The sequence below is a fragment of the Oryzias latipes genome, chromosome 22, assembly GCF_053564925.1.
Source record: "Oryzias latipes strain Hd-rR chromosome 22, Olatipes_Hd-rR_3.1".
In the NCBI taxonomy this organism is placed as follows: domain Eukaryota; kingdom Metazoa; phylum Chordata; class Actinopteri; order Beloniformes; family Adrianichthyidae; genus Oryzias; species Oryzias latipes.
This window is the reverse complement of record NC_136258.1, coordinates 14,824,670-14,850,515: the sequence shown is the minus strand read 5'-3', so window position 1 is coordinate 14,850,515 and position 25,846 is coordinate 14,824,670. Positions and strand designations below refer to the sequence as shown.

Genomic DNA, 25,846 nt, shown 5'->3' with positions numbered 1-25,846 from the left:
GGACCGGTCCCAGTCTGCAGGAGGTTGGGACCACTGTTCTAAAGCTATGTTCACACACCCCTAGGCAACACACATTCAAGTGACCACTTTCAATGAAAAGTCTTTGTAAACGTGCGTTTTGGGCTTCTACGTTAGTGCCAACCTTAAATTGATCATAAAGAATCAATAAATAATTGCGGCCAGAAATCTATGACACCAAGTCTTTCATCTATAGGAATAGTGCTGTAAAAGCAAAAGCCTGGAACAAGATTCACCAGATTTTCCCCACTTTGACATCTCGCACCAAAACTCTCGACACGTGTCAAGAATGAGAGGGATTTGGTGGAGATTCCAGAAGTTTTCCAAAATAAAACATCCTTCAGAATCAGACTAAGAAGAATTATTAAAGAAAAAGAAGGAGAAGCCCCTCCCTGCTTGTCCAGTGTGAACACCATGGGCTAAGCACATCACAGACCTGCTGTGTTCGTAGCTTTACCAGACCCGTAAAGAGACACATTCTCTGAGCTCCGTCTCTAAGTCCAAATCCAAAGGAAATCCAAAACATCCCGATCAGACTCTGGAATCTCCTAAAAGAAATCCCTTAAACCAAAGGTCAGCCAAGATCTTCACAAAGCAACACAGCCTTCCCCCCTCCTCAACACGCCATTTCACTTTCATCAAAACGACCCAAATTATTCATGCAGATGCGATCATAGCATGGTGTTTACTTTATTACTCCACTTTCCTTCGCCTCTTTTCCCCACATTTGTTTACAAGAATAAAAGCCTGCTCTGACAGAATTATCCCTCTGCACACCAAAAATAAATCACAACGCGTGCGCACGTATCACTCACTTTCAAAGAGCACGGCTAAATTATAGATGGCCCCTTTCTCCCCAAATATGCAGGTCATTAGCATTTCCTTTTGCCTGTTGTGTTTGTTTTTTTTTTCTCCTAACGTGTGTGGGTGCATGCGCACGTGTGTGCTTGCATGCACACGTGCGCGCGTTTTACTGGAGAATGGGAGCAGATTTGCAGCAAAGCAGGACGCGTCCCCTTTCCCAAGCTTAATTTAGGATTCAATTACAATACTCCTTAAAAAGCATCGACTTTTCAATTAATTATTTTAAGATTAGCCTGACAATAATGGGCCTCCCACTGATGCCAGTGAATATGAGACCGGCCACTCTGTCTTGTTCTCCCCATTCCCTTCAACGTCTTCCTGTCAGTTCTGTCTTCCGCCTTCCTCTCTTGAGGAAAGCAGATACCTTGCCCTCCTCCTCCTCCTCTTACCTTTCTTTGTCTTGTCATTTTTCTGCCCCCTCCCTTTTGTTCTGTTCCACTTTGTTACTCTTCACACTACTTCTTTTGTTACTTATGTGTTGTGCTGTGATCCTCTTGCCGCTTGTCATTCAACCTGATATTGTTTCCGTGCAGCCGCCTTCGTCATGAGCCACATGGGCCTCCTTCCATGTGTCCCACTTGCACCCTTTCCTGCATGCAGAAAAGGGTGCAAGTGCACAACTGGTGACCCTCTGGGTCCTTTCCTTCTTTCACCCCATCTATTTTTCCTCTCAAAACTCCCCCCTCCCGCCAAATAGTCTGTTTATTTAAATATTTGATGCGTAAGCAGTCATAAAATAAATGATAGCAGGGAAAACGGAGAGGGAAGAAGAATGCAGGGAACAAGGCCATTATGGGTAATGACTTCTTTTATGTACGGCGTCTCGGCAGCGTAACACCCCCCCTTCCCTCCAAACCCCCACCACCAGCCCTACGGATCGAGCGACGCCTCAAGATGCTGAAGCAACAGGGAAATACAGACAAAAAGATGGTTTGAGCGCAAAGGCACAGAGGCGGGGGATGCAAACGACCAGGCGCCAACACAGGCGAGTAACACACTAGTTCAGGTAGTGATTTGGAAAACAGGCCCTCCTAAGCACAATCGACTTCTAATACATTGTATACTTGTCAAACCATCCATTTACCAGCCGTTGCAATTTTCAGGGCTCTGAAAGCAGCACTTTGCTGCGAAATACCTCCGAAAAACCTCCAGCCTGTAGACGCTCTTTCAGCAACTGCCAATTTCAACATGTCTATTACAGTAGGAACACAACCGTATGGGGACGTCGCCTTCCTGACGTGCCAGAATTTCCATGTCGGACAAAAGAATTACCTGCTCCCGCTTAATGTTAGAGCCCATGCGAGCTGGGCCAATTACACGCATCCTCACCTGTTAGTCTGACACCAAAAGCACTGAATACCTGGGAAAAAAAACCCAAAGACTGATTAAAAACAAACAAAAAAAAGAAGTGGTGAGCAAATCAAGGGCAGCGGAACAACCTTGAATGTCTTCTCGCTCCCGATATGCAGAAATAACGCAGATCAGCACAAATAAAATCCCAATTAGGAACAAAGACGATCACATGGTGCTCATTAGTGCTCACCGTGTATCGGCTTGGCATTTCAGGCCCTGTTATACTCAGACCTAACAAGCTCCCTGGCCACACTGAAGCAGGCAGAGGAGGTGGGGGGTGCAAAAGTCTCTGAGGGGGGTGCTACCTGCCATTGACCTCGTCACCTCTAATTGCTCAAATGTGTTGGATCACCGGGATTATTTTCCCCTTCTGTCAGCATGCAGAAGTGTCAGCAGCGATCCACACTTGTGTCCCGCAATGACTGAGTGACGCATACATCCCAGTCAGCACTGACTAATAGTTTAACAAAACGCCGCAGCGTTAGGAATTTTCTTCATCCAAATCCAGACTTTTAACCAGGGGCTGAGCTATGTGAGGGGTGGGGGGCAAAGGGAGGGAGACACCACCCAATTTTTGAGTCAATATTACAATCCTAATTGAGAATGATTAAGAAATCTTCAATAAAAGCTTCTTTAAGCATCGCAGAAATAACAAAAGTAACATTTTTAAAGAAAATTTCGAGCCCCTTCATGTAAAAAGTTCTAGCTCTGCCACTGTTTTTAACCACCAACTTTCCCATTTCGTGCCCAAACAGCTAAACCTCCTTCCCACCTTTGCCCTCCTGCTGCTGCTCCTGCCCCTCCAGAGTCCAGGTCAAGGTGTCCTCCAGAGCCCTTCACCCTCTCTGCTGTTAATTACCACTAATTGGCTCTGCTCGATTCCCCCACCCTCCCACCCCCATCATAATGGAACCATTCATCTTTACTACCTAATGAGAAGCCACTGTAGTCGCCAGCCAAGGTCACTCATAAGTAGCATCCCAAAGACTTGAAAAACAGTGAGAGAGGAAAAGAAAGCAGAACAGAGAAAGAGGTAAACTTAAGAAAGGGAGAGGACACATAATGAGTCTGCAGATTTTATCTTCTCTTTGGGGGGGAGGGGGATAAAACTGTTGAGAAATGCCTATGAGCTGATGGAGTCTGCATTGAAAAGCAGAAAAAAATAAGTTATGCCGTAAAAAAAAAAAAGATTTAACCCATGTGATCAAACAAAAGAAAAGGAGAAAACCTTTTCTTTGATTTGCTAACCGGGCTTGTACTGTTGGCACCGATTCCGGCCTCAGCATGAGGATGTTCCACATCCCAGCCATTAGTCAGCCTCTCCATGACACTAAACTGCTTCATTTATTGACCTGTGGCTGCTTTGTGTTCCTTCTGAGAGATTAACTATGAACAGAAAGTTTGAATTCCTTTACAGTTATCAGTTAGAAACTCTTCATTTTTAAGCCTTTGGACGGATATCAAGCACTGCAGCTCCAAATTACCTTAATTTAGCATCTACTTTAAAGCAAAAACATAATTTTTCTTCTTCTTGTAGCTGGAAATAAATTCTGAAGACAATAGGTTCATTTCAAAAACTTAAACTGAGTATTTAGGATTTTTAATGTGAGATAACAGTCATCGAACTCCCAATACCAGCAGCTTTGCATTCCTCTTGATGATAATCCACTGTTGGGGTCCCCCCCATTAGAAATCCCTCGGTGGCTTCCCCTGTCCCGCCTTGTGCATGGCGGCAGAGGCGTGAGCAGTCATGTGCTCCTGCAGAGCCGTGGCGGCCAGCCCGGTGCAGCCGTGTTTGTAAATGGGACCGCCTTCTATGGATTATGCTAATGTGGTATTCCACACTCCCTTCTGGCATGTGTCTGACATTACAGTAACCTTTGCATGTTTAGCCAACAGTAACTATGGATGTTCATTGAGCTGGGAGGCGCGCGGGCGTGCACGTTCTGTTGCAGAGGGGCGGTTACGCTCCTGCGATGCATATTGATATCCCTTGAAGATATATATTTTTAAAGTTCACGAGGGTTGTGGACGTCTAATCGAGGTCATCTGGATTCTGTCAGAAATGTTTACCACAAGGTGCAGAGGGGCAAAGCCGATTTTGGACAAAAATCTCTCAAATGGCCTTTGACCTCCTTAGGTAAGACACACAAGTGTGCATTTGTGTGTCTGCTGTGAATGCATCTTTGTGTACAAGAGGCTGCGGTGAGAAGTTGCCTCTTAAATCAAGTTTAAATTGATCTGAATGAAGCAGCGTGCTGCCAGAAGTCAGCATCAGTGTCCAGTTGTGGCTGCTGTTTCTAAATTACTGATATGTTTCCAGCACACAAAAACCATCAGCTGTAACAAAGATTGTTTAAAGAGCTGAAGGATGACCAGAACACGCTGGGTCTCAGAAAAACAAACAAAAAGAGAGAAACGCGTTAAATCATCACAGGATTTAAACAAAAAAAACGAAAGGAAATTTAAGGCAAACTGTTCTTTTTAACTATTTTTTGAAGCAAATCTAGTAGCGGTACAAATCAATCCATGACATGAACTCAACACAGGTGCAAAAATAACCCACAATTCTTGCCACAACTAGTTCCCATGCTAAAGAACCAAACTACAGCAGACAGCTGTGATGCTGAGATTGTGAAAGAAACCAGTGAGCGTAACTTTAAAACAGAGACTAACAAAACCTGCAATTGTTTTGGCAGCGCTGCAGCTGCTAAACCTCAGATTCTGTTAAATACAAGAACACCTCCAGTAGCTGACAGCCTAATTAGGTTGCAAGTTCAGGAAGCTTTCTTTGTCCACATCCGTCACATTAGCGCAGAATCCAAACCAGAATTCTCTTCGGAGCGTCAGGAGGACTGGGAAAAATGGGGGGGAGGGGTAATCTGAAAGCTGTCTCTGGGGTAAGATGGAGTAAGAAGGAGGTTAAGGTTAAGGCTTTGGTTAAAATGGCTAAAGTTGGTTTAAACTCTTTAGAGGGAGATTGCAAAGATGTGTGTCAGCGTATGTATTTGAGTGTGCGACCACAAAACTTTTTTCCATCACTTCCCTGTTTCAGCGAAATTAAATGACGAGAAAGTCTTGAGTTCCCTGGTTGTGTAGGTGCAGATGTATGTGCACATAAAGTATGTGGGTGTGTGTGTCTGTGCCTAAGTGTGTGCACATGTGTGCATGTCTGTGTGTGTCCATATACGGGTGTGTGCACATGTGGGTGCATATGTGCGTCTACGTGCATATGTGTGCATGCATGTGTGTGTGTGCATATATGTGTGAATACAGGCGTGTGTATGTGGCTGCCTATGTGTGTGTGTGCGTGTGTGTGTGTGCATAGGTTTGTATGCAAGTATGTTTATGTATGTCCTTGTGTGCGTATGTGTGCATAGGTATGTGCGTGTACAAGTATGTGCGTGTACAAGTATGTGTGTGCATACGCGTGTGTGTGTATGCGTGCATATGTATGGGTGTGAGCACGAATGCGTATGGACGTGCCAATCTGTGTGTGCGCATTTGTATATGTGTGCAATTGTGCATGCGTAGGTGTGTGCGTGTAAGTGTGTGCGTATAAGTGGGTGTGCTGGTGTGTACGTGCCTGTGTGTTTACAAATGTGTGTGCGCGCGGATGTGTCTACATATGTACGTGTGAGTCTGTGTGTGTATGAGTGTGTGCGTATGTGCGTGCCCTGCCATGTCAGTGCTGATTAGGATGGAGTCAAACTAAAACAGCCAAACAGACGTGTGACTGGTGAGAGCAGCCTGCAGTCTGCCAGAAACTCTCACGAGTGCAGAGGCTTTGGTGTGTAAAACGACAGATGAGGATGATGAGGATGATGACCATGATTTGCTCACAGGCTTTATAAGCTGAAGGCATTAAATTCCTTCATAAAGTTAAAAATTCTCGCCCGCTGTTTTTCAAATCTCACCATAAGAAGCAATAACTCCTTAAACAACCACCAAAGTGAATTCAAGCCTTAAGATCCTTTTTCCTTCATTTAATTCCAAAAAAGATTTCAAATTCAATAACTTCAAAGTTATAGCGAATAAGCCATTTTCCTGTTATCATGAACCCGATTAGTCAAAAAAATGTAGAAATACAAAACATGATTTATAACAACGTTTATGGATTTATCACTGGAGAAGGAGCTAAAGTGGTGTTTTTATGGCCTTCTGTTATACGCAAAGAGGCAAAAAGCCAAGACATCAGAGGACAGAGTATCAGTGGCTACTCTGTATGGAAATTCAATACTATGTGTTGTTTTTCTAAATACTTCACACTGACTGGTACCCTGGGAGAGCTGCAGCAACGCAGAGGAAATAAAACTTTCAGAAAAGAGATGCAGAGAAAAGATCAAAAGATGGAAAACATTGAATGGATGCCGTTTTTTTTTAAAGTATTCAGTCATTTTTGATATGTTCAAGTACAAAAAGGAACAAAGAGGGGAAGAGCTGCACCCCTCTGGGAGGACAGAAGTGCATTCTGGGTCTCCACGTGGCTAATTAGTATTTGGGAATGTCAGGGGGGGGGTGAGGCATTCCCACCTAGCAAAGCTTAAAGGCACACAAATGAACGAGAAATAAAATCTGTTTTTAGGCCGACAGTGCATAAAACACTCCTTTTTTTTCTGTCTTTATCCACAGAAGTGAAGTGGGGGCGAGATCCAGAGGGAAAGGGATTTTAACTGTGTTGACATTTGCCAGGGTTCACAAACGGATTCTCTGTCTCTCCCGTTTTGTCTCTGTAAAGTCGGTCAGGCCAGTTCCTCAGAAGTCAGCAGCCCTCCATGTGACTCACTTCAAACGCCGTCTGCATTTCCACATCTCTGGCTTCCTGTCGCGTCTGTGTCTCTGCAAGCGCAGACTCTGTTCTGAGCACAAAACGTAATCAAATACTCAGAGGAAAAAGAGATTTCAATCAGTCGAATGTGGTCGAATTAAGTGCACTACAAGTGAGGCAGTATACTTGAAGTTCACTTTTATATACTTTCTATATATTATAAACTTAAAATGTTCCTTCACTTCCTATGCTGCATGTCAATAGTATACGTCCTAGTGTACTTATACTCTACTATACTTGATCAAGTAAACTTCATATGTACTACTTTTTACCAAGGGGTGTTTTAGTTTTTAAAAGTATTGATTTCTTCCGTTTCTGAATGCTCAAAACCTGAAGTAACAGCTTTTTGACTTTAAAGACCCACTCTGATCATCTTTTTTTTTTAAATCGTTCCCAGTGGGCTTTTAATTGTGATTGTGCCGTTTTTAGGCAAAAATTAAAAAAAAAAATCAATGTCAATTTTGTAGATTGTCTCCTCATTTCTTCATTTTACAGAGGGCGTTTGGGATTTTTTTAAAACGGTCTAAAGCTACACCTCTGAAAATCAGTGAAATTTCCCAGAAGCTTCTACGAAAACCCAGTGAGCATTAATGCTCACTAGATTGGCAAATATAGACCAGAATGCATTGCGATTAAACGATTTTTTTTCATGAAAAAAAAGGTATTTTTATGTTTTTTTTTACAACCATGCACGTTTTCATCCTCAAGACACGGTAGATTCTTAAATAATCTTCGTAAAATGTTCATGATTAATAGGTATGGGAAATCTGGGATGTCACATTCGCCGTAAATAAAAAAAAAGCCCTTTTAAAATCCAGAAAACTAGCAAGTCCCGCACTATAGTGGCCGGAGTTCATTAGAAAGTCGCCTCGGAGTTGTGGATGCAAAGTAAGCCCATATCCATCATCATTCTGTTAACACGCTCTCCCACTAGCTCACAGCCCCTCACAACCTCAACCGACAACACGGTGCACCAAAAACAGACGTCAGCTCAGACGAGGAAAACAAAGACGTACATGGATGTAGTCGTCTGCTAGTGGGTGCATCAGAATGGAGCGGAGCTGAATGTCGTTTGTACGTCACAACTGAGCTTCTTCCAACGGCTTTTTTTTGTTCATCTGCTCCTGATTCACAACAATTTGCATAAAGAAATATTCAGAAATGCAGTTTTTAGTTTAATATATGTTCTCCATCGTCAGAAAAACATGGTAACAAACAGCAAAAACATGATTTTCATCAGAGTGGATCTTTAAAGACAATCAAAGTCAAAGCATTCTGGAGTCTTTTCAAAGGTCAGAGATTTCCTCTCCTCTCCTCACTGGAGCCTTTCTGCTTTGCTTTTTCTGCATGCCCACCTCGACAGCTGGGATCAGACGGCGCTGAGAAAGAGCTGACACAAAATCAACACCCGCTCTGATTAATTAAATCTTAAATCTCCCAGTAATTAAATCGAACCTTTGACTCAAGGGGCTGTTATGAATGCATAGCGGAGAGAACAAAAAAAGAAAAAAGGAAAGCAATTTTTTTCTAGAAAAGACAGCTAATACGAGACGAGTTTGCATCTTAAGACTGTTATTTTGTGCTTTAAAAATTCTTCTAATTTGTCAAAATAAGAAATAATTGGTGTTTTGTGGGAAGCACATGCAGACCAGGGATAACCCCAGCCTGCCAATTACCTAAGCCTGCTCTGTGTTTTTATGTGAACGAGATGAAAAAAGCAGGCAGCTCAGGGCCTTATCAGCCAAACAGAGCAAATTAAAATTTCACTCTAGTGTTGCTAATCAGCTGGCTAGCCGAGACAGAGATACAAACAAAACCGCGTAAACAAACGACCGGCGGGAGGGGGGGGCAAAGAGCATGGAGACGGAAGGAAGGAGGCGCCTCGTGGAAGGAGAAGACACACACAAAAAAAACAACAACAACACACACCTTTAGGACAGCTTCCAGAGCCGGCCCTGCAGGCTGTCGCTCTGATGCAGAACATGGATCGCAAATGAAATTGCAGCAGCAGCATCAGTCAGGGCCCATCACTATGCACGGAGCTCCCCGGGATAGCCGCATAATACAAAGTGACATTGATGCATTGCTCCCATTATAAAGTCTTTGTTCATATCACACTAATAATTCATAAGAGAGAAATGTAAACAGTGTGCACTGGAGAGCACGGATCATTTAGAGGTAAGCACATTAGCAAGGATGGAATCGGCTTCAGTTCAGTCTCTGATATTCAGCTGCTGACCTTTGATTTGTATTCTTAACCAAAAAGAAAAAAGAAACCAGGAAGTAATGGTGATAAATGGGTGGAAACTGCAAACATGCATTCATCTTTCTTTCATTAGGTCAGATTTTAAAAGAGTTGCTGTTGTAATTATCTAAGCAACAACACTATTTCTCACTCACTGAGCCCTCATTATTATCTACTAATTACTCTTACTGTTCTGTGTGTGTGCGCGCTCTGATTAGCTTTAACAGAGGGAGGCTTGTAGCACATGGGATGAGACGCAAAACGTTTCATTTGTGTTGCAAACTGAGCAATGACACATATGTTGCTTTGCAACAACACAGTGTTTTTTTATGGGAGGAAACTATCTGGGACGTACAGGAGCTGGTGAAGGTCAAAAAGCAAACGTTTGGAAAGTCGTTTTTGTTGTTTTTATAGCGTCTTGTGCAGGATGCGTTCACATCCACAGAGGTGAGTCTTCCGTCTTGTGGGAGTATGGGGGTGGTGGTGGGGGGGGTTGCCTCGTTCACAGCTTGCTCCTGAAGAGAGGCGGCGGGGAGGGAAATTGAATTTGAAAGAGGGGAAACTGTGCCAACAGGTGACAGAGGCGCGCTTCGACCAAACGCCGTCTGATGGGAAGCGCAGTCATATCACGGGGCCAATTTGGAGGAAGTATTATGCACTACACCTCTCGCCTTTTTCACACAGCCTGTCAGCGCGAGGAGAGCAGAGCTGCAGCTCCAAATATGAATTAAACATGGGGCTTTTGTAGCACGGATCCGCCGCTGCTCAAGTGTTGGTAAAGTCGAGGAAAAGAAAGAAAAGTAGAACACACAACTAATGCTGAGGAGGGAAAGCGTTGGAATAAAAGTTAATTTATATCTCCAAAAATATATATTTTCAAATACAAATTTTCATTGAACTGCTTTAGTGATGACGCCTTCATTGTTTCACCCCATTTCAACCAACAAAATGTCCTTTGATCAAAACAATAACTTTTGTTTTTAAAGGAGGGGGTTAGCACAAAGCCACCCCCCACCCATCCAGATGTGCCGTCCAGCGGGGCGCATAATTTGACACAACAACAACAGCCTCACCGGAAGACGGCTCTGAACTGGCACATGGTCCCTGTAGACGGCGAAGATGCTGCAGCTCAGACTTTTATTTCTGTTTTTCTTTTCTGAGGATTCTTGAAGGCAACAACACTAAATCTCTCACTGTGTGTCCATTCTTTCTTCAACAGCAATGACAGCAAGCTTCAGGGATTACTTCTGCAATCCTCATTCATTTGTTTACTCCTGCTCTGCCCTCGGTCTCACACACCCATCAACAGGCCAGAAACAGGGAAACAGAAGGAGCCCAGATTTTTACATTTCATTAATGTAATTCGTTCTTTTTAATTATAAATAAATCCAAGTTTGAGGAAAAAATCAGAGACAAAGTGGCACATATAGCAATCCCAACTGGGTTTTAGCCTTCAAAACGTCTGGGTCTGAATATTCCTATAAGTCTTGAATGCAGCATGAGTGTGGCGCCGTGGGCAGAGATCACTACTTCAATCCTCGTGTTTTTTCCCTGATTGCATTCTGCCCCAGGGGGCCACGGGGAGCCAATCAGGTGGCAGGCTGAATGTCAACTGTGAGACAGGAGCTTCAACCCAGTTTTCGCGCACATTCATAATCCTGAGTCCATAATAAAAGCAGGAGCCGAAGCAGGAGGAGGAGGAGGTGGCGCAGCTGCGCGCCGCAGAGCGCACGGAGGAGGACGGATGGTCCTCTCCACAGTCCCGCTGCTGTTCTAATGCCCCCAAACGAGGGGTATTTAAATGGATGCAGGTTAATATTGTGAGGATTGGCGTGTATTTGTCTTCTGTGCGCAGACACTTTTACGCAGCGCGCGCATGGAAACGGGCCGCCTCGCTACGTGTCGGGCAACACGTCTGCAAATGGAAATGAATTCCTTATCTCAGACTAAAACTACTCAACAAAACAGTCAAGTTTGGGTCAAGAAATGTTCATTTCATGCATGCTAATAATGCCTTTTCAGCACTTCAATGAAGGCTGCCATACGTTGTTCCACTCACCTGCGCTCTGCTGAGGCCTTGACCTCCGCTGCCCGGGTTCACAGACAGTGGGTGGTTCCTCTGCTGACCTCCCCAGTGCGCAGATGTGGCTCCATACTGGGGCCCCAAGTCCTTCCCCAGCCCCATGCCGGCTTGCTGAGAAGCAGGCCCGCTGTATTCTTGATAGGGCCCCCCATAGCCCCGCATCATCGGGCTGGGAGATGTCAGCAGCTGGTTGAGGGTCGGTGTGGCCCCTGAGGGGTGCTGCTGCTGCTGAGTCTGCACCGGGTACTTCTGAAAGCCTCCCGAGCCGGCCCCCAGAGGGAGTTTGCCGTGACTTGCGGAGGAGTTGCTGCCCATCATCATGCCCCCTGTTTGCCTGCACCCAGAGGTGCCCATCATCCCGTAGGCCCCACCGCCGTACCCCGCCCGGTAGGCCGGGTACTGCCCGTACTGGCTGTTGTGGTACCCTCCCTCGTGGGAGTTCTCCATGTTATTGTGAGAGTGCGTTATTCCCATAGTGCTTTGCCCGCCATGTTGATCATAGCAAGGCCTCGGGGTGTAATAGTTGTTGTTGAACTCGGAGTTGGTGCCATGTGGCCCCAAGTTTGGCTGCTCAAACCTGGAGCTCAGCATCCTCTCAGAGGATTTACAGGTGAGCTCCCCCTCACCTTTCCCCGACAGGTGCTCCTCCTGCACCCCCAACAGGTTCTCCTTCCCACCGTGGTGCTGATGGTCCATGCCTCTGTCCCCCCGGGGCAGCTGGCCGTTGTTGCTGGCGGTGCTGTTACTTTGGATCTGTCGCTGGTGGGGTGCAAACTGGCCGAATTGCGGCGGCTGAGGCTGAGAGGGGTCTCCACTCCCGACACATTTCAGCTTGTGGTTCGCAATCAAACCCGCTTCCATCGACGGAGCGCTCGGATTCGACGCAGAGGCGAGGTTATTCCCAGCCTTGTCGAGGCAGTCCGGCGCGCCGTGAGCCGCAGAGGCTGAATGGACCGCGCTCAGCTCGCTCCGCCGGTTGTGGTCTACATTATTTAGAGTCCCATCGCCGGGTCCCAGCATCGGTCCAGCTCTCTGCGCGCCCCCTCCTCCTCCTCCTCCGGACTTCCCAGAATTCAGATCAGGACACAGCCCGCCGGATAATTTCTTGTTTTTATTGTTGGTTCTGGTCGGAGCCGACGCCACTTGCGCAGCCATGGTCACTCCAGCATCTCAACGCGCAGTGACAGCGAGCCCCGGCCAGCCTTTCGCGCAGAAAACAACACAAGACGGGGGTGGGGGGTGGAGGGGAAGAAAACACAAGCTGTGGTGCTGAAAAAATAAAAGCAGTGAAGAAACGGAGTGCGTTCTCTCTGCGCTGGAGTTGAAAATGGAGCGTCAGCGAGGCTTCATGCTAAAAGTTTCTCTAGCTGGTTCAGGCCAAACTTTTCTCCTCCTTCCCCCCTCCGCCTCTCCTCCATCCCGGTTCTCCGGAATCTAGCAGCGTCTTCTGGAGCCCTTCTGGCCCAGCATGGCACGAGAGAGAGCGAGCTCTACCAGCTTATCCACCTCCCGGGCTCTGGCGCTTACATGGAAAATCCGGACTGGAGTTCTGCGCCGGCGCGCGCTCCAGAGTGTTTGCCTCTGCATGTAACATCCATCCAATGAAGTATGTTAAGAAAAATGAAAGCTTAGACCACTATTGTGTTAGTAATATTTAATATTGATGGAGAATCGCATCGATTTTCATCATAAGACTTGGATTTTTTTTTTCCTTGCGCGCACACCCTAATCATGTTTGATTTGGGGGAAAAAACAATGTACGCAATTACCCAACTAGATTTATGTCCAATTCACCCGAATTCGTCCAAATTGACACAAATCATACATTTTCTTTTGGACGTGGAGAAGAACAGCTCCATTATCCAGGTCTGTTTTTCCTTTTCCCCCTCTTTCCACGTCCCTCAGCTCAAGTCAATTTCTCTGCAGCTCTGACAGCAGTCGGACACGCAACCACAAACGGTGCGCAAAAACGTTGCCCTTGGAACGTGGACACTATCACCTCGTCATGCAGAAATAATCTAAATGCTCCAATCACTTCTTTCAGACAAATCCCCCAACAATAAATGTAAATATCCCTGATGAGACAGTAAAGGAACATAAAATGGATTTCAAAATAAAACTCTAATGCTTTATCAGAGACCGACTTGTACATTTTGAGCATAAAAAAGGAGAAAAAATTAACCCCAGGCTGCAAAGCAAGACCACACAAAACCAAAGTCTACAAGATATTCTACTCATCGTCAGTATTCAAACATGAATGTAAAATAGTGCTTAGTAAAAAGAGCCAGGGTGTCTGCTGGGACTTGAATGAGCAGAGGGTCTGCTTTGATGAGATCCGATGCATTTGATCAACAGAGAGAAGCGCGGATGAAAGAGGGAGGATGGAGGCGGTGGGAAAAGAGGATTTTTTTAGGGGGGGGGGCTTGAGAGTTGTGCTGAGGACAGCCAGAATGATGATGATGATGATGATGAGGAAGCGTGGAAGGATATTGAAAATAAAAGCGAGGAAGACTGTTGTAAAAGCTGTGAAGGTAAATCATAAACACAATTCTTCCTCATTTCAAATGAAAACTTATGGAGTCACATTTCCTTGTTCATGACAATGGGAAGACCCCTAGTGGAGGTGCAGTGGAGGTGCAGCTTGAAGTAAAGAAAAAGGAAAAAGGTGTATAAACACAGGCAAAAAAAAAAAAACACCTTGTGTTCCACCAGAACATTACAGCAAGAAATAAAAGCGCTCTTTTGAGGTTTTTCAAAGTCTCATACCTCCCACAGTATAGAGGCTCAATCCCACCCTCCAAATGGAACTCGGTGATTGGAGGCAAATGAAACATGGTGACATCCCCAGAAACCTTTCTCCACCGCTTGCCTTTATGAGCCCATATGGCAGAGGATAGAAGCAATAACGCCATTATGGTCCAACTACAGTCTCCATGGTGTTAATATTTAGTATATAACATCAGCAAGGCCAGTTTTTGTTGTTGTTTTACAGTTGTGCAGTTGTTACAGAGGAAATCCTATTTCCACTCCATGCAGGTGACAGAAGGCCAGGAATGTGTGTGTGTGTGCAGAGTGATGACCCTTTGAATATAGATCCAGATTGCATGATTCATCTAGGCGCTACAGTGCGCATGTTCCTATCAGAACATCCCTCATCTGCAGCGCTGCCGCTTCCCGGGCTTTTGTACACACGACGATCCCGGCTCTCATCAGCATCCCAGATCAAAGCCTCAGCGCGCTGATCTCATCTAGCGCAACGCTAACACTGACAGTGAGGGTGGGTGGAGGGAACCTGGGGCATTAGCATATTCTATGATGGCACACAGCTTTTCAAGCTTGGGCTGCAGCTCTGGGTGTGCCACGCTGTGACTTTGCAACTCTAATTTCCCTTTCTCACTCATTAAAAAAAGCCCACTGTTCTATTAATTCGCAGACACACGGATCCATCTGAAAGCTGAGATGCTGTGTGTGTGTGTGTGTGTGTGTGTGTGTGTGTGTGTGTGTGTGTGTACTGGAGGAGGTGGATGAGGGGAAATGGCTCGGCGCATTTGCATTTATGTTTAATTTATAACCTTCAGGGGCCCCCTGATGCAGCAAGATTGAAACAATAATTCCAGACAAACACAGAAAAGAGAGGAGGAGCTAGAGGAGGAGGAGGGGGTGTAAAAATATACAGATATGGGATATGGTGTGCGCTTTCTGCATGGGCATGCCATTTGAGCAACATCCGCGCACGGGCAAGGAAGCTGCTGCAGCCTGTGCGCCATGCAGGCGTTCCTGCGAGCGCCTTATTTGTGGCATCTGCATCAAGGTGCACTTGAGATGCGCGCAAACGCCGACAGAGAGGCGGAGGCTCTCCGATCCGTGGGGGTTAACATGCCACGGCGAGTGTCTGTCAGGAGGAGAGCCTCTTCTCCTGGAGTCTGCAGGGATCTCCCCCTTAAGCAGCACAGCACAGCAGACAGCAGCAGCACAAGCCTGGCCAAGCACAGAAAGTGGGTCATCCTGAACACACACACACACAAAGACACACACACACAGACGGCTCAGACATGTGCAGCCCTAATGTCACCGAGTGGCTGAGAGAAAAAGACAGAGGGTGCAGGAGGAGAGCGCACAGATGATTGTGGACACGGGCTACAGCATGACCGCAGATCTAACAGTTGGTGGGAGGGGTCTTGTTTAAGATGATGGCTAAAAAAGAAAGAGGAGAGGGAGGGGGTGTAGCTGAGCCAGCCATTGTGAGAGCAGAGTATAGAAGTGCATCAAATTGATCCATAGTCTTTTCATTTCAGGCTTGGGTAAATAACAGCATTTGCATTGATCATCCTGCAAAAAAAAAACAAAAAAAAACAGCCAACGATGGTCTTGAGAGCGTGTTTCGGTGTGTGCGCGCGAGCTTCCAAAACACGCCTCTTATTGCTTTCCACTCCTTGCTGAGTTGAGGGCCTCGCCAAAGCGGCTGTGATGGATAAAATGTTTTCAGCAACACTTCAGAGGAGTGGATGCTATTGTGTCTCCAGGAAGAAAAAAAAAAAAGAAAAACACACAGAATCAGAGAATTCCCAGGACGCGGCAGGCTCTGTTTATGTGTTATGAAAGACATGACTCAAAAGAAATCAGAAAGCAGCCATGCTCCACTTTCACTGGCAGCTATCATGTGATGTGTGAAGGGGAGGAAGTGTGCGATGAGACAGAGGCAAGGGGAAGAAAGGAGAGCTGAATGACTTTCTTCATCCCCTGATGGTGACAGGAAACTGGGCTCACAAAAAAAAAAAAAAAAAACAAAAAAAAACACCACGACCCCTATTCCTCCCCTTCACCCCCCCCCCCCCCCCCCAATATGATGCCTGTCACTGCATCCTACCAACCCCGTCTCCCAGCTGAAGGAGTGTGTGAAGTGTCCCCCGAGAGGCACTGACTGAAAGACGGTATTTACAAGATCCACACTGAGCCCACTTTTAACTGCCTGTGAAGAACTTCTCCCGCCGCCTTTGATGTGCCAACCTAATGGGGAAAGAGCTCGCCGCCAGTCACTGCATATGTTAGTGTGGCAACGTGAGCTAATCCACCACCAATGGAAGGTAGGCTTCAAGCAGATTGCCGTAAGTGTGCACTTGAGATGGGTGCATTGCTGTTACAACATCTCCTTTACAGCAAGAAGCTGTACATTGAATTCTATGATAAAGTTTAAATATTCATTAGATGGGCCCCCATACAATGATCATGAAGCCAACATGGAAAACTCCATGGTTCCAACAGCATGGATATAACAGTTCATGTGCGGATTATAGGGAGATTTTTTTCATGTTGCCCAGAAGAAGGAAGAAGGACAAAAAGAAAAGCGGGTGGGATAAACATCAGAGAGAGATTCTCTCACCTAACTAAATGCAACAAAAGACACTGTTCATTTAAAGACCCACTCTGAGGAAAAATGGGGTTTTTAACATTTTAACAGAGGAAGGAAATTAAGCTTAATATTGAATTTCTGAGTATTTTTTTAGTCTAATTATCATGAATCAAAAGCAGACGAAGAAATAAAGTTGAACAATATTGCATTTATGAGGTGAAAAATACGCTGGGCATAGATCCATGTATGTCTTTGTTTTTCTCGTCGTGAGCTGGCATCTGGCTCAACACTGTGCGGTTGGACAGCTCCAATATTGCTCGCCATTTCTGTCGCACCCGTAATGTTGGGTTGGTGGTGTGAGGGGCTGTAAGCTAGCAGTGGATTTCTAATGAACTACTGCAGCTCTGCACAAATAATGGGCTAGAAAAAACAGCTCAAAAGACGATCATAGGGGGTCTTTAAAAACAAATTTGATGTATTTTAGTCCATGCTTTCTGCCCTGTAGTTCATCATCTCTCCACTAGGGGCAGAAGGACTTTTCCTGCTCATTTTCAAAATGGCTGCTTCCGTGAAATCTCAAAAATCCTTTTTGCCAAAAATGTTTTGCAAATGTTTTAAATTTTATTGTGAAATTACTCCTGTTGTTATTCATTTTTAAAAATGACTGCCTGCTGAATTGAAAGAATGCAGTGTTTTATAATTATTATGTATTTTATAATACAACAATAGCATGTTAAAAAAAGTGGATCAAATCTGAAACAGTGGCGTTTTAAAAAGAGCTTATTTGTGCCGTGGAAAGCACACTGGGTGGGCCTTAAGCTACCTCCTCTACTCCACAACAAGGACGGGAAAGGGGAGCGGGGTTGCTCCATTCCAACTTCCCACAACTCAGAGGTGAATTTCGAATAAACTACTGCCGCTCTGCAGAAACTATGTCGAAGAAAAAAAGATTTTTTTTTTGTGGCCAAAAACAGTATAATAAAAATTAAAATACCACTGGGAACACTTTGAAAATAGAAGTAACATGCAAAGGTAAAGTAAAAACCCCAAACTTGTTATTTTCGCTATTAACAAGGGTATAGGGAGAGGGGAGGCTTTCATAACAAAGAGAGGCATTTGGAATGATCTTGAATTAGGCTAATTAGGTTTGTGTTTGGTTTGTTGTTCGGGAGGCACGATCAAAGTGATATTTCACCAATTTGTGTCAGCTGTGGAGTAGAAGAGGAAGACTGGAGAAAGCTGCCTGTGAATTTCCTCAGATTGGGCGCAGTCTTGCATTAGGGACCCTAATCAGAACATTAAAAAAAAGGGGGGGAATTATAAATAATGAGGTGTTGATCAGAAATGAAACAAAACTGCAGATTTATGTCTTATCACTGCTGTAATAGTTAGACACTACGATGTTTTTTTTTCCCAAGCTCTTTTGCAATTTCTGTGCAATCTTTCTTGCCAAGTCTGAGTGGAAAGGCGAGAAATCTGAGAGATGTGGATGGCTTGACCCAGGAGCTCAAAGTCTGAGGGGAAACCGGCTGTTTTGATCTTATCTAATATTTATGAATAACTTCCCTGATATTTCCTCTGCTCCGTGAAGCTGTCCGCTATTCCACTGTTACACAATGATGTCTTGGAGGGGCAGCGATGAAGATCAAACAGGGCCCCGACTCCGAATACTTTCTCTCTCTCTCTCTCTACAGCCTGTGAGGAAACACGGCAGACAGCCATCTATTGCTCTGTCACTGCAATCCAACCTTCACAAGACTGCAGCATGTGCTCTGATGATGTTTGGATTTGTGTCTCTGCGATGTGAGAGAAACCGCTGTCACAGTTTGAGTGAAAATGCACGACTTTCACAGAAAGAAAGAAAAAGGCTGTTTGGATCAGCAACGGCCTCAGATGCTTTTCATTATCTCCTTTCAAAAAGTCAAGTGTTCTCAACATGTTATTTGCCCAAAGTGGCTTTGTTCCAGAGCTCCATTGTTAGACTAATGGAGGCAAGATGACACTAAGACTCTAATTATGGACACCAACGATCGGGCCTGATAATATTGAGGGTAAAGTGGGTAATTTGTAACTGTTGTGTCGAGGAATTGAGGATGGACGAAAGGAAACGGGTAGGAGGAAGCAGGGTGGGAACGGGAACACCCTCGTGGGAGCAGAGAGCAAAGCCATGGGCACAGCAGGAGGATATGAACAGCTGTGTGACATTATGGTTCCCGCTAAATTAAAAGCAAAACTACATTATTGTCCATCAGCTGACAGGGATTGATTAAAAGTTTATTCCATCTTCCATCTTCTGTGATGGGGCAAATTGGGCTTATTGATCAGTTCCTTGTTCATCAGCAAGGAACTGATCAATAATTATCCCTGAAAGTCTTTGACAAGAGACACAACCATAGACTGTATATGAGAACTGGTCCGAGCGAGTGTGACATCACCCATTGAAAATGGCTTCCTGCCAGCTCCAACCAAATAAAGTCAATTTAGTCGCTATTTTTTTGCCAAACAGAGGCCAATATATTGGAGCGAGTCAATGACAATAAGCAGCAATTGGTCCAAGTCAAATTGAGTCAAAGTTTCTATGGGAACCACTTTTGCCCACCATGAGTGAGTTTGTTGGAAGGGCTCACCCCTACCACTTGAAAGCGAGCTCAAGAGGATCTGTCAATCAAATGTTTCAACGTGAAACCGCATTCTTTTTTTGAGGCCTCTGATTGGTCAGACTGGTCAATAGAAGTCAATGGAGTTTTGGCTTCTCTGAACCAGCAGGTTCTTCCTATTTGGATTGTGATGGGGGCAGGGGTCAGCCAGTCCAGTTTTCTTATACAGCTGTCACAATTGTCCTTACAGGTGGGTATGGGTGGTCTGCGGTCCAAGAACTGACAAACCTGTCACAACCACACAAAATTGTAAGATTGTAGACTTAAAATTTTCTCTCGGTTAGCCCAAAGAATATATTTCTTCTACCGGCATGGTGTAGGCGACAGGTCGTAGCAAAAACTTAAAAAACACATAAGGGTGAAGTAGGCAAGATGCAGGAACGTCATACAGATTTGTTCAACCCCCCCGAAACCTGTGCACTGCGTAAGGGGGGAGCGTTAGTGCTGTTTAACTAATGAGTGAGCGGTTCTTGTGTGCAGCCTGACAGAAAATTAGACAATCAGAGCTCAGTTTGTGTGGACATCCTCCAGGCCTTCTGCTAGTTTTCCAGAAATCCTGCCTTATCTGCTGCTGATGTGCAGGTGTGTTTGTTAGGTGTGTGTGTTAGTTGAAAGACATATTGGACACTGGCCCGCAGGGCCTGGATTCTGACACATGGTATGGACACTTAAGTTAAATCTGCACACCCCGTGCATGCGGTAAGTAAGTGCACCTCAATAATAATTAGAGTACGTCATAAGGACAGCGTACGTTAGCATTATCTGTTTGTCACAAGTGTGTATAACTCATATCCTTACAAATACTTCAAGATACATTTACTACACAGACTACAATGGTACGTTCCATTTTTGTGAGTTACAGGAAGGGAACTACTGTTGTTGTTTACCTTTAAGCATATCCTTTTAGGGGTCGCCACAGTGAATCCATTTTCACTCATTCATACAGGTGGTTTGGCAGAGATTTACACGCTTCCTGACAAAACCCTGTATTTTAACCGGGCTGGGGGCCGGCATATAATTAGGCCGTAGCGTAAAGGCCAAAGGGACCCACACTGGACAAAGCTCATCGCTTCCCCTGGGAATCGAACCCTGAGTTCCTGCGTGCCAATCTTGCACTTAACCACACACCTGCAATTCCCTTTAAAATTTTGTTGCCCCTGCCTATGACCTTCCACAGCCTGGACAACCCGAAAACCTGTACGGGTCAATAGGAGCATGGGGCTAAAGCTTTAAGGGAGAACCTCTCCCTACCCATACGGCGCAATGACATTTACGGCAAGACAGACGCCAAAGCGCACCGAGCAAGCCTGTGCCTATTCTGTCAACACCCAAAATCAAAGCCCCTCTCTCTTGAGTGATCTGTCCAAACAATTAAAATGGAGCCTCTTTGTAGCATCACACTTAACGTGTCAGGCAGAGGAATGAAAGGAGCCTGGTGTGTTGGAGCTGCGTGGCGTGACGCCTCCTGTGACAAGCCCCACGGAGAGATCGGCACGCCACAGGAGTGACAGCGCTGTTCAAATTTTAAATATGTTTTGACAGAAAATCAAAAGTTGCTCACCATAATGGGGCAGAGCTCCCCTTCTTCTTCTGTGTGATCACTTATTAGACCCCGAGGTGAACCGGGGAGAAATACTGACACCTGAATATTCACTTTGCACTTTCTTTGACAGTTTTTTTTTTTCCAAGCGGATCTGGGAGTCGTTTCGCATTGTGAGATATCATTTCATAGCATGATTCCGGCTCTGATCTCGGCACATCTGAGGCTCGTGAAAAAAGCCACCAATGATCAATGAGGATTCCTGTGAGAGTCGCTGGGTTTCATCTGACTTCTGAGGTCCAAAAGTCGACTGCAGCTTTTTAAATCGTAATAATAATTGACGATTAGAGTCCAGATTGTAACTGTTGGGCTACCTCTAAGAATCCATGTAATAAAGAGAGTGAAAATGACCAGGATTGAGCTGCTAGACTTAATGAATTTGAGCCTGGAAGTACAGCGAGTGGACAAGAAACTCATCAAGCCAACAGTCCCAGATGCCATCTGACATCTTTTCAACACTATGTGGGCACTAATACGTTTTCTCTTTAGCTTTAATAAGCTTTAGTGCTTTTAAACATAATGGGAAAAGGGGGCTTTTTCATGCGCTTTCGCTGTACTCAATACATAATTGTGAAGATGAAATTCCTAATCTTTTCCAAACAGAAGAGAGGTGTTTAAAGCAAGACCCCAATTACGCCCAGCCTCAAATTAGCATGTTAAATGCAGCAAAAATGTTTTAATAAAGAATAAAAGCAAGGCAGGCAGAAAACAAAAGGCAACGGGGTAATAAGATTATCTCTGCCAGGCGCCCAGTGCACATCATTGTAGTTCACACAATCAGAAGAGATTATAAATCACATTCACAACAGCCTAATCCGTGAAAGACTCCTGATTTGATTACTTTCTATTATGTTTGGAGGCTGAGTGCGATGGATTTATCTGAAATCCTGAGAAGTCTTTAAAGTACAGTTGGACGTAAAGGCAGAGAGCCAGTTGAAGATTAGTTGAATCCATCTGTGATAAGCTTCTACAGTTTGTCCACAAACAGAGATAAACACAAAGCTGACGACCACACGATGTAACAGAAATAGATTATCCCCACTGATCAGAAATTTACATAAAGCATCAAAGGAACTTTCTAGAGCACATATCACGTATTTACGTGTTTATTTTCTGTACCTACACGTGTCCAAATGCCACACTGGGTTGCGCGGCTGAACGCTACAGCGCTCTCTGTCATTATTGCAGGTGTTTCTTTGACTGCGCCTCATCTCTCTCGGGGCCATTACGGCCCGCTTCACTCCTGACCTCTCCCTTAGTTCCTGACAAGGTCAAGCGTCTCCCATTAGAGAGAACCAGGCCTCGCCTTTTGCCAGAGAAGTAACCGAGTCATACACGGCGAAGGTCAGGGGCTGCATAATGAACTGGAAAATGTCAGTTATATTACCCCCTCATTTAAATAGCGGATTTTCCTGCACCCAGAACGAGGGTGATATTTACCCTTTTTTCCTGTGCAGGCCCGGAGCAGAGTCCTCTTAATCCAGCTAAGGGTGTGAAATTGAGTCATCTGTGTGAAGGAATGTGATTTCCTTGGTTGTGGAGCAGAGTGACTGCTGTGTTATACCAAAGACTCCATCCGCAACGGAAGACATGAATAGTGAAACTTTAATACCCTCTTACATGTACATCAATGGCACTTCCAGGCCTCTAAAGGGCAATCCAGCAACAGTTGCCGGTTGCCGTGGAAATGATGCTGGACATTGAAAACAGAAAATAAAAATCAATGGATATTGTTTCTTTTAATGTTTTGCGTTCTGACTGGGATGATTCTCCTCTATATGGAGTCTTGTGTACTGACATGAATGACAGGTGCTCACATACAGGGGGGACGATGAAGCGAAATCCAAATGTTGATAATGATTTCTTTCAAATAACTTGCAATCATTTTAAGCCTTCTGGCCTGGGAGCAAAATCTTCGTGCTGGGGCAGGTTTAAATTCGTACGTCTTAGCGTGTGTTCAGACTGAAAAAGTCTGTTGGTCCGGAATATGTGACTAAAGATCCCTTAAGTCATTGGCCAGGAATTACGAGGGCGGGGCAAAGCAATGAGAGAAAGAATAATGGAAGCTCTACAATGTTAGTCGGGATAGTTCACTTATCCAAACTTTATGTTTCGCCGACCAATTTTGAACGTCTGTATCAACGTCCGGTTCAACATTTTTTTTTTGTTACTTTGGAAAGATGAAGGCAGGCTGCAAGGCAGAGACAACGGCTAAGAAGGTGTGCTTAATTGTACACTTTGTAGTGTGTTAAAAGTTGTTTTCATGAGCCTGCATTCATCCGACCACATTTCAACGAGTTGCTCCATGTTTGTTCTCTGCTCACATCCTGGCTCCCGTTCAGTTGTTCAGCCCCGAGCACGGAGCCTATTCAGACTGAGGAAACTCAGAGCAAACCGAAGCTTAGTCCGGTTGGAAACGAACCAGGGCCACCTCAGAAGATGGGTCCGAGAGCGGTTCCTGGTCCTGGACCAGGGTCCGCTTGGATGTATTAAGACTGAAAATTTGTTGCCGTATTATCGGGGGAAACGAAAAACTGTGGTTCATTTTTTAGCAAACCAAATGTGGTCAGTCGATCACACTATGTGTGTGCTTGTATATGCTTCAACTTTCATTTATATGAATAGAGCCGTGAAAAAAAAAAAGCCTAGAGGCAAGATTTGCACCGCTTTGACATTTTGCACCAAGCCTCGTCCAACTGTAGGTGGCGTAGTGCTAGGGAAACAGTAGAAAATGAAAAAGAAGAAGCCCCTCCCTGCTTGTCCAGTGTGAACATCATGGGTGTGAATGTAGCTTTAGAAAGGAGAGTCCCTGGAGTTTGGGAACTCTCAACAGACCAGGAAATTTCCAGGAACACCCAGGAGACATGGTCACAATTATTGAAGCTAAGCCATTAGCACAACATCAAACTGAATGGGTGTTGTTAGTTTTTCTCTTGCTGATCAGACACCCCAGGTGGACAGCACTGCCAGATTGCTGCTCTACCTGTGCCGCCTGCTGCACAGCTAGCAGACAAAGTCAAAGGTAGGACATGAATAATACCGCCATTTCATATTCTGATTCCCTGCCAGGCAAGATGTCACTTGGACATCAGGTCACATACCCCAGACATTGTGTGAAGCCAGCGCTCTGTGGCAGCCGACTTTGCTGAGAGGAGAGGGAACGCAGCCAGCTAATGTCACGGATTCCAGCCAGGGAGGCTCTCAGTGCGCCCCCATGAAGGAATTCTGCAGCCAAGCTTCTATTCCTCATCCCCTTTATGGCTGAGGGAGTCCTCTGTAAAGGCACAAGGCATGTCTCCAGGGTGCAGGCACACCTGGTTGTCCGTCAGTGAGCTTTAAGAAAGGGCTAAGATGGTACATTATTTTGATTTTTTTCCCCATAAATATTATTTTATGCTTTGAACTTGCATGTCAAACGTCTATTTTACAGTTTTTAAATCTTGAAATTAAAACATAATGATGAGGCAAAGTTAGACTGATGAAAATAGTGTTTTGTGTGTTTTTAACATGTGCATGGAGGACATATATAAAGAAAATTAAGCTCAAAATTGTATTTCTGAGTATTTCCTTTGTCCCATGAGCCATTGGACTGAAAAGCACGCTGTCTTAGCACCAGAGAGCTTTTACTATTTTTTATTTGATTACACTGAAATGTTTTGGGAAACTTGATTTTAGTTAATTGTACTCATTTACTTTTTATCCTTTTAGACTTTTATCCATGTATTGTGTTTTTATTTGTTTTAGGAAGGATTGTGCTGGCCACTTGAAATTTCCTTCGAAATTAATAAAGTCTACCTATCTATCTATCTATCTATCTATCTATCTATCTATCTATCTATCTATCTATCTATCTATCTATCTATCTATCTATCTATCTATCTATCTATCTATCTATCTATCTATCTATCTATCTATCATTCCATACTGTTGTGAAACAGGAGCAGACGAAAAAAGGCAGTTTGAAAAAGGTCATATTTTTGACATAGGCTACAAGCTCCTGTGTCCTAACAACACAGGTTTTTCATTTTGGCTAAAAACTGCACAATCATAACTAAAAGACCAACGGGAGCACATTTAAAATCAATCAAAAGATCATCGGAGTAAATTGCAGCATGCTCGTTTGAGAATTTAAATGAAATAAAAGTTTTTGCTCCTAAATTTGAATATTTGTGGGTGAAACGTGAGAAACTATAGATTGATATGTCTGTTAGTCATATTAACATTAATGAAGAGTTAACACTGATATTGTATAATTTTACCTTGAAACAAAATGATTTTTTTTAGCTGTCATTTTTCTTTTCTTTGGGTGAAGCAACACTCACATCTTCCAGTCTCTGACAATATATAATGAAAAATAATAATATCTTGTGCTCTCTTGCGCCACAAGGTTAGATATGTCATTTGCAAGTGAGAGTCTGCAGAAGATACGGCTGCCCAGGGCCCAGTCCATCAGAGGAGCTCACTGGAGAGTGTGTGTGTGTGTGTGTGTGCGTGTGTGTGAAGCAGTGTGTGTGTGTGAAGCAGTGTGTGTGTGTGTGTTGATTAATATCAAGAGGGCAGGGCAGAGCTCAGGCTGCGAGTGTCGGTCAGAGGGAGAGAGGACAGTTCTTTTCACCGCCGCCCAGGGAAAAGTCTGCTGGCAGAGAGGGTAATGAGCCAGAAACAGGCTGAGAGGAGTGAGGGGAAGGCTGAGAGGAGAGCAGTTGAGGAGGCACAAGGACGGGCCGCCACACTCCATCACTGACCTCTCACACATACATCCTTCACTCAGCCTCCCTTCTTTCCCTCATCCTGCCACCCGCCTCCCCTGCAGGAAGCCAAACACCATCAAGGTTCCACTTTTTTTTT

At 44.7% G+C, this 25,846-nt stretch overlaps 1 protein-coding gene across 12 annotated transcripts in view; it reads right to left on the bottom strand.

The window, feature by feature from the left end:
* Positions 1–12,883, bottom strand: part of arid1b (AT-rich interactive domain 1B) — a 217,958-nt gene extending 205,075 nt beyond the window's left edge. For 4 of the 12 annotated variants that reach the window (XM_078940728.1, XM_078940731.1, XM_023952009.2 and 1 more), the window contains exon 1: positions 11,368–12,861. In XM_078940728.1, coding sequence (XP_078796854.1) covers positions 11,368–12,546 — 1,179 coding nt within the window. In that variant the 5' untranslated portion in view covers positions 12,547–12,861. Of the gene's footprint in view, positions 1–2,211; positions 2,243–2,321; positions 2,401–3,007; positions 3,061–11,367 lie in introns of those variants that run through there. The other 8 variants (XM_023952008.2, XM_023952011.2, XM_023952010.2 and 5 more) reach the window with 5 other exon arrangements.
* Between the last annotated feature and the right edge of the window lie 12,963 nt (positions 12,884–25,846).